This window comes from Gymnoscopelus microlampas (genome assembly GCF_963454915.1).
Source record: "Gymnoscopelus microlampas genome assembly, chromosome: 6".
In the NCBI taxonomy this organism is placed as follows: domain Eukaryota; kingdom Metazoa; phylum Chordata; class Actinopteri; order Myctophiformes; family Myctophidae; genus Gymnoscopelus; species Gymnoscopelus microlampas.
In genome coordinates this window covers 1,066,619-1,078,741 of record NC_139943.1, presented here as the reverse complement: position 1 = coordinate 1,078,741, position 12,123 = coordinate 1,066,619, and the positions used below count along the sequence as shown (strand labels likewise).

General features: G+C 42.7%; 1 protein-coding gene across 2 annotated transcripts in view; it reads right to left on the bottom strand.

Annotated features, from left to right (window-relative positions):
• srpk2 (SRSF protein kinase 2) overlaps positions 1-10,814 on the bottom strand; it is a 105,176-nt gene extending 94,362 nt beyond the window's left edge. For both annotated transcript variants that reach the window (XM_084060414.1, XM_084060415.1), the window contains exon 1: positions 9,827-10,814. In XM_084060414.1, coding sequence (XP_083916540.1) covers positions 9,827-9,864 — 38 coding nt within the window. In that variant the 5' untranslated portion in view covers positions 9,865-10,814. The remainder of the gene's footprint in view (positions 1-9,826) is intronic.
• Between the last annotated feature and the right edge of the window lie 1,309 nt (positions 10,815-12,123).

The window sequence follows — 12,123 nt, the reverse complement described above, 5'->3', positions numbered from 1 at the left end:
TGTTCTCCAAAACACACTATATAGCTCGTTAGCATACTAAACGTGATGCATTGCAGCTAGCAAACGCCAAAGATAGCGATAGCAAATGCACAGCGGTCTTTGCCAAGGCTTTGCCAGTCTTTGCCAAAACATACATACATACATGTACATAAATGAATCACCGTCCATACGGTATCTGCCATTTTAACCCATTAAGACCGGGAACGCATCTGTGTGTCATTTTTAGATTTCTTTGGCTATTCAAAAATAGCAGATCTACAAGCTCATAGCGCGGCACCGAGTGCCGCGCTATGAGCTTGTAGGTCTGCTATTTTTTTTTAAATAGTGAAAATTCGTGGCAAAATCTTGGATTATATATTTTTTAAAGCAAACATTTGTAAAATATTTAGTTCCAGTAACCCCCAGAAGCATAGATTTGAGTTACAAAAGTCCACCAAAAAAAAAGAAAAAAAAACTATTATTTGCACAACGTTTCATGATTAAAAAAAAATAGCAGATCTTCAAGCTCATAGGCTAGCGCGGCACTCGGTAATAGATCTGCTATTTTTGAATAGCCCAAACAATTCTAAAAATGACACACAGATGCGTTCCCAGTCTTAAAAGAGTTAAGCCAGTGGATGAGCAAAATCATATCATATACTGTCTTTCATATGAGGATAAATCACTTCAATCTGCCAGTTGCACACAAGCCAAAAGAAATGCATTTTTTAAGCCAAACTCTTCCTATATCATATATTCACAAAGCTGCAGTTTCCCCCAGCTGGTCTGGTCTGCTCCGTGCGTTCTGATGCCCCGCTGCTATTCAAAGCCAGTCCTGGACACACACAGGGGTATTAATATAATATACACCCAGCCTATTCATGAGGCTGATAGAGTTCTCACAACGTCAAATATCAATTCTAAATCATAGATACCACAGACTACACGCTATAATGAATACATTAAGCCACAGTGTCTGGATTGTTGAGTGTTTGTGAGCTTGTAGATCAGCTGTGTGTGTGTGTGCGTGTGTGAGTGTGTGTGTGTGTGTGTGTGTGTGTGTGTGTGTGTGTGTGTGTGTGTGTGTGTGTGTGTGTGTGTGTGTGTGTGTGTGTGTGTGTGTGTGTGTGTGTGTGTGTGTGTGTGTGTGTGTGTGTGTGTGTGTGTGTGTGTGTGTGTGTGCGCGTGTGCATGTGTGTGTGTGTGCGTGTGCGCGTGTGACAGAAGACAAAAGACTCACTATGCCAGTGATGGTGTAATAGTCTTTGGTCCTCCGTCTAGACAGTGTCTGTGTCCACAACCTCCAGCCTGCATGACTTTACATGAATCAGTGTGTGTGTGTGTGTGTGTGTGTGTGTGTGTGTGTGTGTGTGTGTGTGTGTGTGTGTGTGTGTGTGTGTGTGTGTGTGTGTGTGTGTGTGTGTGTGTGTGTGTGTGTGTGTGTGTGTGTGTGTGTTCTTCTACACTCCATTAAGACCTGAAGCCCATTCTACAAATATCTTCTAAATCCCAACAGTTTTCTGAAAAAAAACTATTTCTATAATCAGTGGTTCTCAAACTTTTTGCATCTCAAGGACCCCCAAAAGGATATGTATTTGCCCGCCGACCCCCATCTCCAGGGACCCCCCAGAAGCAAAGATTTGAGTTAAAAATGTTTGCTTTAAAACAATATATATGTTCAAAGATTTGCACACATTTTCATGATTTTTCAAAAATAGCAGATCTACAAGCTCACCGTATGAGCTTGTAGATCTGCTATTTTTGAAAAGCCAAAGTGTAAAATAATGCTTTTTAGCTCAAATTAAAAAGTGACACAGATGCGTTCCAGGTCTTAATGGGTTAACCACTAAAACTCCTACATACGTCGTTGTACGACAAACGGGCGAGAACAGGAGATCTACAAGCACACCAACGTGCTGCGTTTGCGACACGTCGTCATGTACGCAGAACGTTATCCTATTTTCGGCGAATGTTCTCCTATTATGTCCAGAATATGACAGTGGTTCTCAAAGTGGGGTATGGGGACCCCCAGGGGTCCTTGATGGGGGTCCAGCGGGTCCCCAGCAAGAGTTGATAATAAAGCATCACAATCATTTCAACCACTTTATCCCACTTATATGTTGACTATTCAAAAATAGCAGATCTACAAGCTCTGCTATCTGCTGTTTTTGAAAAATGTCGAAAATGTTTGGAATATTTTGAATTTGAATCTTCTCCTCTGGGGGTCCCTGGCAAAAACCTTTTCAGACGGGGGTCCGCGACCAAATACATTTGGGGGGTCCTTGACATGAACCACTGGAATAGTGAACCTGGGGTTCATGTGGTTAAAGCAGTGGTTTTTAACCCTTTTCATATCAAGGTCCATTATTTATTCTGCATTTGAGTCACAGAACCGTTTGATAACATTAAGACTCTCAGACCCAAGACTTAGAATATTTTGTTGTCGTTGGATAAGATTTTGTCCACAATTCCATCCATGCTGTGTTGATGTTGTACCATAAGAGAGAGAATAACTGTGTTGATGTTGTTCCATAAGAGAGAGAATAACTGTGTTGATGTTGTACCATAAGAGAGAGAATAACTGTGTTGATGTTGTACCATAAGAGAGAGAATAACTGTGTTGATGTTGTACCATAAGAGAGAGAATAACTGTGTTGATGTTGTTCCATAAGAGAGAGAATAACTGTGTTGATGTTGTACCATAAGAGAGAGAATAACTGTGTTGATGTTGTACCATAAGAGAGAGAATAACTGTGTTGATGTGGTACCATAAGAGAGAGAATAACTGTGTTGATGTTGTACCATAAGAGAGAGAATAACTGTGTTGATGTTGTACCATAAGAGAGAGAATAACTGTGTTGATGTTGTACCATAAGAGAGAGAATAACTGTGTTGATGTTGTACCATAAGAGAGAGAATAACTGTGTTGATGTTGTACCATAAGAGAGAGAATAACTGTGTTGATGTTGTTCCATAAGAGAGAGAATAACTGTGTTGATGTTGTACCATAAGAGAGAGAATAACTGTGTTGATGTTGTACCATAAGAGAGAGAATAACTGTGTTGATGTTGTACCATAAGAGAGAGAATAACTGTGTTGATGTTGTACCATAAGAGAGAGAATAACTGTGTTGATGTTGTACCATAAGAGAGAGAATAACTGTGTTGATGTTGTACCATAAGAGAGAGAATAACTGTGTTGATGTTGTACCATAAGAGAGAGAATAACTGTGTTGATGTTGTACCATAAGAGAGAGAATAACTGTGTTGATGTTGTACCATAAGAGAGAGAATAACTGTGTTGATGTTGTACCATAAGAGAGAGAATAACTGTGTTGATGTTGTACCATAAGAGAGAGAATAACTGTGTTGATGTTGTTCCATAAGAGAGAGAATAACTGTGTTGATGTTGTACCATAAGAGAGAGAATAACTGTGTTGATGTTGTACCATAAGAGAGAGAATAACTGTGTTGATGTTGTACCATAAGAGAGAGAATAACTGTGTTGATGTTGTACCATAAGAGAGAGAATAACTGTGTTGATGTTGTACCATAAGAGAGAGAATAACTGTGTTGATGTTGTACCATAAGAGAGAGAATAACTGTGTTGATGTTGTACCATAAGAGAGAGAATAACTGTGTTGATGTTGTACCATAAGAGAGAGAATAACTGTGTTGATGTTGTACCATAAGAGAGAGAATAACTGTGTTGATGTTGTACCATAAGAGAGAGAATAACTGTGTTGATGTTGTACCATAAGAGAGAGAATAACTGTGTTGATGTTGTACCATAAGAGAGAGAATAACTGTGTTGATGTTGTACCATAAGAGAGAGAATAACTGTGTTGATGTTGTACCATAAGAGAGAGAATAACTGTGTTGATGTTGTACCATAAGAGAGAGAATAACTGTGTTGATGTTGTACCATAAGAGAGAGAATAACTGTGTTGATGTTGTTCCATAAGAGAGAGAATAACTGTGTTGATGTTGTACCATAAGAGAGAGAATAACTGTGTTGATGTTGTACCATAAGAGAGAGAATAACTGTGTTGATGTTGTACCATAAGAGAGAGAATAACTGTGTTGATGTTGTACCATAAGAGAGAGAATAACTGTGTTGATGTTGTACCATAAGAGAGAGAATAACTGTGTTGATGTTGTACCATAAGAGAGAGAATAACTGTGTTGATGTTGTACCATAAGAGAGAGAATAACTGTGTTGATGTTGTTCCATAAGAGAGAGAATAACTGTGTTGATGTTGTACCATAAGAGAGAGAATAACTGTGTTGATGTTGTACCATAAGAGAGAGAATAACTGTGTTGATGTTGTACCATAAGAGAGAGAATAACTGTGTTGATGTTGTACCATAAGAGAGAGAATAACTGTGTTGATGTTGTACCATAAGAGAGAGAATAACTGTGTTGATGTTGTACCATAAGAGAGAGAATAACTGTGTTGATGTTGTACCATAAGAGAGAGAATAACTGTGTTGATGTTGTACCATAAGAGAGAGAATAACTGTGTTGATGTTGTACCATAAGAGAGAGAATAACTGTGTTGATGTTGTACCATAAGAGAGAGAATAACTGTGTTGATGTTGTACCATAAGAGAGAGAATAACTGTGTTGATGTTGTACCATAAGAGAGAGAATAACTGTGTTGATGTTGTACCATAAGAGAGAGAATAACTGTGTTGATGTTGTACCATAAGAGAGAGAATAACTGTGTTGATGTTGTACCATAAGAGAGAGAATAACTGTGTTGATGTTGTACCATAAGAGAGAGAATAACTGTGTTGATGTTGTACCATAAGAGAGAGAATAACTGTGTTGATGTTGTACCATAAGAGAGAGAATAACTGTGTTGATGTTGTACCATAAGAGAGAGAATAACTGTGTTGATGTTGTACCATAAGAGAGAGAATAACTGTGTTGATGTTGTACCATAAGAGAGAGAATAACTGTGTTGATGTTGTACCATAAGAGAGAGAATAACTGTGTTGATGTTGTTCCATAAGAGAGAGAATAACTGTGTTGATGTTGTACCATAAGAGAGAGAATAACTGTGTTGATGTTGTACCATAAGAGAGAGAATAACTGTGTTGATGTTGTACCATAAGAGAGAGAATAACTGTGTTGATGTTGTACCATAAGAGAGAGAATAACTGTGTTGATGTTGTACCATAAGAGAGAGAATAACTGTGTTGATGTTGTACCATAAGAGAGAGAATAACTGTGTTGATGTTGTACCATAAGAGAGAGAATAACTGTGTTGATGTTGTACCATAAGAGAGAGAATAACTGTGTTGATGTTGTACCATAAGAGAGAGAATAACTGTGTTGATGTTGTACCATAAGAGAGAGAATAACTGTGTTGATGTTGTACCATAAGAGAGAGAATAACTGTGTTGATGTTGTACCATAAGAGAGAGAATAACTGTGTTGATGTTGTACCATAAGAGAGAGAATAACTGTGTTGATGTTGTACCATAAGAGAGAGAATAACTGTGTTGATGTTGTACCATAAGAGAGAGAATAACTGTGTTGATGTTGTACCATAAGAGAGAGAATAACTGTGTTGATGTTGTACCATAAGAGAGAGAATAACTGTGTTGATGTTGTACCATAAGAGAGAGAATAACTGTGTTGATGTTGTACCATAAGAGAGAGAATAACTGTGTTGATGTTGTACCATAAGAGAGAGAATAACTGTGTTGATGTTGTACCATAAGAGAGAGAATAACTGTGTTGATGTTGTACCATAAGAGAGAGAATAACTGTGTTGATGTTGTACCATAAGAGAGAGAATAACTGTGTTGATGTTGTACCATAAGAGAGAGAATAACTGTGTTGATGTTGTACCATAAGAGAGAGAATAACTGTGTTGATGTTGTTCCATAAGAGAGAGAATAACTGTGTTGATGTTGTACCATAAGAGAGAGAATAACTGTGTTGATGTTGTACCATAAGAGAGAGAATAACTGTGTTGATGTTGTACCATAAGAGAGACAATAACTGTGTTGATGTTGTACCATAAGAGAGAGAATAACTGTGTTGATGTTGTACCATAAGAGAGAGAATAACTGTGTTGATGTTGTACCATAAGAGAGAGAATAACTGTGTTGATGTTGTACCATAAGAGAGAGAATAACTGGCAAACGTTCATCAAAATAACAATTATTCAATTAAGTAATGCAGATGTTTAACAATAATTTAACTCTTGAGAGTGTAAAATGAAACCAAATGGACCCGTGAGGGTCCATTTGGTTTCATTTTACACTCTCAAGAGTTAAAGATCTATAAGGGTCCATTTGGTTTCATTTTACACTCTCAAGAGTTAAAGATCTATAAGGGTCCATTTGGTTACATTTTACGCTCTCAAGAGTTAAAGATCTATAAGGGTCCATTTGGTTGCCAACTCTCCATCATTTAGCTGGGGACTACCCTCAAGGACCACTGCTGGTCCCCGGACCGCTGGTTGAGAACCACTGGGTTAAAGTCATTCTGTGCTCTTTGTGTCTACAACGCCAAGTCTCCCATGTGTGCCCATATGAAGCGCCTATAGCACCCAGGTCCTTGTGCCCGCCTTCTTCTGAGTGTGTCTGCCAGTCCGATATATATACCCGCCACGGCGCTAGTAGGCATCGTCTTGGCAACTGGACTCTGCCCGCTCCCACTTGGCACGGCATCAGTGGATACCTGAGTCAAGCAGTCTGCCTGATGCTCACCTTCCAGCCCATGTCTTTCTATATTTACACACAGGAAGAGGCAAAGCGTGGTGTGGAGAGTCAGAGTGCCGGAGGAGATCGAACACACGCCGGGCTGTCCCAGCGTGTGAATCTATCTATAAACTCAACAACTCTGTGTATGTGTGTGTGTGTGTGTGTGTGTGTGTGTGTGTGTGTGTGTGTGTGTGTGTGTGTGTGTGTGTGTGTGTGTGTCCTTAGCAGTGGGGGAGAAAGTGCTCACATTTTCTACTTAAGTAAAAGTATCAATACTGCAGATGTAGAAATACTCTGTTACAAGCAAAAGGCCCGTGTTCAAAATGTTACTTGAGTAAAAGTACAAACGTATTGGCATCAAAATATACTTAAAGTACTAAAAGTAAAAGTACTAAAATGTTTGAAAATAGCAGATCTACAAGCTTGAAGTGTCGAGTGTGAAATCGGTAGGATCAGCGGGTCTCCGGAAACAGCACGATTACATGCAAAAGTCAAATGCAAAAACGCAAATACATGCGAAGTCCAGCCAGCCGTTTGCCCCGCGAATGACGATAACGAACACACACTGGCGTCATAAGCACATTAGTACCTGCTGACAATGGGTACTGCACTGGTGTGTCTCAATTTATGCTTTATGTTGATGAATTGAATACATAGGAGCACAATGGAAAACAACAGGAATGTTTTGTGTTATCTTTTTAGCCTTAACGTCTTACTGTACCATGTGCTGTTTACATTTCTGACTAATAAAGTATTCAATAAATGAATCAATCAAAACGTGTAATATATCCGGTTGGGATGATAAAGCTAAAGCTTTCTGTCTTTTGGTGAAGTCTGTTTGTATTGTCAGGATGTTTTGAGTTGCCAGCACTGTGGAGAGAGGCCAGATGCAAAGGTTTGGAGAAACAACAGCAGAGGGTATTCAAACCCACGGCCGTTTCATTGAGTCTGATATTTTCTCCTTTTAAAACATTTAGAAAAAAGATACATCTCCTAACTGACTCCATACATTCTGCTTAGCTTTGCTTCTGCATGCACACCTGTTCCAGAATTGCACTGTGTGTGCTCTGTGCTGTGATGTTCTGTCATGGCTATAGTCCATATTCACACGGTGGCCATTTTGGAATTTAACATTGCGTTGCTGTGGCAACTGGGGTGGCAACTGAGGTGGCATTTCATTGACTTAATGGCAATATGGCCGCCGTGTGAATATGGTCTATGGTGGTGGTGGTGGAGTAAGGTTTAGCTAACTCTCTGGGACTGCTAGTCATGCATTTTTTTGTTTTTCTTCCAAACTTGACTTTGACATGGTTGACATTTCTCTTTCATTTGACGATGACGAGCAGCCCCATGGTTCCTGAACCACGTCTGAATGTGTCGTATTATTAGAGCCGGGATGTTGTGTTGGGTTTCAGAGCGGCCATTGTTCAGCGAACGTTATGCACTGGAGCTGCATCTACATGTTTATGTAGTGTAGTGGTTCTCACACTTTCTCATGTCAAGGACCCCCAAATTGACACTTATTAGCCCGCGGCGCGGACCCCCATTTGAAAAGATAAGCCAGGGACCCCAATAAGAGAAGGTTTATACGGCTTTCTAGCAGTGATTCTCAACCATTTAATGTCAAGGACCCCCAGTTTGACATGCATTAGGCTACGGACCCCCATTTAATGGCATTTATACCTCTGGGACCCGAATTTATATTATAAAATCAATGTTAATGTAACTCTGAGAGTGTACAAATGGAACCAAATGGACCCGTTAGGGTCCATTTGGTTCCATTTGTACACTCTCAGAGTTACAGAACCATAAGGGTCCATTTGGTTCCATTTGTACACTCTCAGAGTTACAGAACCATAAGGGTCCATTTGGTTCCTATCCATAATTTAGCTGGGGACCCCCTGGAACCCCCTCAAGTACCCCTGGGGGTCCCCGTACAGCTTGGATGGTACAACAGTACCATTAACATGACGTTCTTATTCATCGCTATCACAATAGAAACTCATTTTTCAAAGTTGTAAAGAAAAAAACATACATACATTTTTAATATATTAATGTTATATTATCATAAAGATCTTAGTGTATTGCCAATTATGTGGGGGCCCACTTTGCCAATGTGTCTAATTTATGGTTGTGTGAGCTTGTAGATCTGCTATTTTCGCCGCTATTCACGACACCGGCAGCGCCAACGCTGAGGAATGGATCAATCCATCAGCTTTTGTGTCGCCATGCTGTTGAGATGAGGTTCTGCTCTGCTGCTAATGTTGACTTGTGTTGACACACACACTCTGCTGTGCGTGTGCCCCGGCGTCATACACAGTGTGTGTGTGTGTGTGTGTGTGTGTGTGTGTGTGTGTGTGTGTGTGTGTGTGTGTGTGTGTGTGTGTGTGTGTGTGTGTGTGTGTGTGTGTGTGTGTGTGTGTGTGTGTGTGTGTGTTCTTGTGCATGTAGCTGTTGTTGTATTGTAGCGTACAGTTCTTGGATCTAAAACGTCACACACACACACACACACACACACACACACACGGTTCGGTGAACCGCTGCGTTTTTTCCTCCATACTGTCAGCCTGCTCCCAGTCTGAACCCAGACAATAGAGAGAGGAAGAGAAACAAACAGCTTCACACCAACACACACACACACACACACACATGATGAACAGAGAGACACAACAGAGAGAGACAGACAGACAGACAGAGAGAGAGAGAGAGAGGGGGGTGAGAGAGGAGATAGATGAGTAGATGAAATAAGAGATGTACAGAAAGAGAGAGGCACGCAGACAGATGCACACACACACACACACACACACACACACACACACACACACACACACACACACACACACACACACACACACACACACACACACCCCCCCCCCCCCACACACACACACACACACACACACACACACACACACACACACACACACACACACACACACACACACACACACACACACACACACACACACACACACACACACACACACACACACACACACACACACACACACACACACACACACACACACACACACACACACACACACACACACACACACACACACACACACACACACAGAGGGATGGAGAGGAAGGAGGAGAATGGAGGCAACGTTTTTCTTTACCTTTCGGGGGACGAGGATTTCTCCGAGTTCACGGACATGAGCGGAGGCTGTCAGCCGCTCGGCTCGCTGGGCCCTCAGGGACCACAGGCACACAGCGAAGGAACCACACACACCACCCACCCCCACAACGCTGCTGCTTCTTCTGCCTCCTCTTCTCTCTCTCTCTCTGCCGTGTGTCTGGTTGAAGAGAGGAGGGAGAGAGAGAGGGGGGGGGTGCTGCTGTTGCTGCCTCCCCTCCTTCTCTCCTGTTCCCCTCTATCCCTCTATCTCTCTCTATCTCTCTCTCTCTCTCTCTCTCTCTCTCTCTGTGTGTGTGTCCTGTCCTCTGGATCAGATAGGATGGAGGACACTGCAAAGAGCAGAATAGAAGAGGAGCAGCGTGTTTGTGCGTCTGTGCGTGTTTGTGCGTCTGTGCGTGTGCGCGTGCGTCTGTGCGTGCGTGTGCGCGAGCAAGAGCCAAAACACAGACCGGCAGCAATGTCAGTCGGTCGGCCCGGACGCCCCTCCTCAAGACCCAGCAGACCCTCTGTCCTTTCTCTCTCCTTCCTTCCTGTCTCCTCCTCTCTCTCTCTCTCTCTCTATCTATCTATCTGTCACTTTCCCTTTTTTTCTCCCTCTCAGCCCTTCCTATCAGTGAAGGAGGCGGCGGCCTTCTTCTGGATTCTTCCCGTCCGTCCGTCTGCCTGTCTGTCTGTCTCTCTGTCTGTCTGTCTGTCTCTCTGTCTGTCTGTCTGTCTGTCTGTCTGTCTGTCCGTCCGTGCTTGTCTCTCTCTCGTCTGTCTTGCTGCTTGGCTGGTTGAAGCCGGTGATGAAATGGGCAAACAGACAGGCTCCCACACTCGATCCGGTGCGTCTCTCTCTCTCTCTCTCTCTCTCTCTCTCTCTGTGGTGTGTATAGCTGGCTCTACCAGGCCTCTCTGCAGCTCTGCACAACAACAGAGGCCAGAGCAGAGAGAAGGCGGGCTGTTCCACTGTGCGTGCAGAGAGAGGGGTGTCAGCCTCACACACACACCAATGACAAAATGACTGCCTTTCTCTCCTTGAGGCGTGCTCAACCACCACCACCCCCCCCACCCCCCTCCCCTCACCTCCTTTTTTTCTCCCTCTTATGATTCTGCCCCGTGCCTTAGTACCTCTCTCTCTCTCTCTCTCTCTCTCTCTCTCTCTCTCTCTCTCTCTCTCTCTCTCTCTCTCTCTCTCTCTCTCTCTCTCTCTCTCTCTCTCTCTCTCTCTCTCTCTCTCTCTCTCTCTCTCTCTGCTACGACATCCTGTCTCTCAGGGCAACGGCGCACTGACTTGCCCCCGTTCTCTTCTCTTCTCTTCTCTTCTCCTCTCCTGCCTTCTTCTTCTCTCTCTTTTCTCTGCACCCCATTTCCATCGCTGTGTCTTTTTGGATTCTGCATTTGGGGTCCCAGGGGATGGATAGAAATTGCCACCCCCCCCCCCTAGGGGTCCTCAGAGTTACTACAGGGGGTCCGCCAAATCTTTATGTGATACGATTTTTCTTTTTACCATAACCACTCGAAACCTAGCATCCCCTTTCTGAGGAGAACTTTAGCCAAAAATAGCAGATCTACAAGCCCACAACGCCTCGCGCTGCGAGGCGTTGTGGGCTTGTAGATCTGCTATTTTTGGCAAAGAGGTATAGGTGTAGAGGGAAAAAAGAGCAGACCAAGTAAATCAAAAAAAGTATGATTTACTTGAGCACCTGCCCCTCAAAATGTCTGTGCACGCCACTGCACTTAACCTCAAATTCAATGTATTTTTCATGCATGTTATTTTCTCTCCCTCTCTGAACATGTTCTGCAGATTAAAGTGATCGTATAGATCGTTGCTGCGTGCGTCTCAATCCATGCCTGTTTAAATCTACATGCGACGCACGTGTGTAATTACAGGCAAACATGATCAAAAGAATGTCAACTTTCAAATGTTGATATAACCGATCTGCAAGCTCACACCGCGTCACGCGTGTGACGCGGTGTGAGCTTGCAGATCGGCTATTTTCGCTCCTTTGGAAATAGGGCTTGAGCGGTTTCTTTTTCTCTATTTCTATCCAAAAATATGCCCCTGATTATCTGCATGTGTGTGTGTGTGCGTGTGCGTGTGCGTGTGCGTGTGCGTGTGCGTGTGCATGTGCGTGTGTGTGCATGCGTCTCTACTCATTGTTGTGGGCAGATGGATGTGTTTCTATGTGAGTGAACAACAGAGAGACAGGTAGCCAGAGGGGGCGATGTGATGATGGGGGGGGGGGTCTGTTCTCTCACTCCATTTCTCTCTACGCCTCTTATTCTGACCTC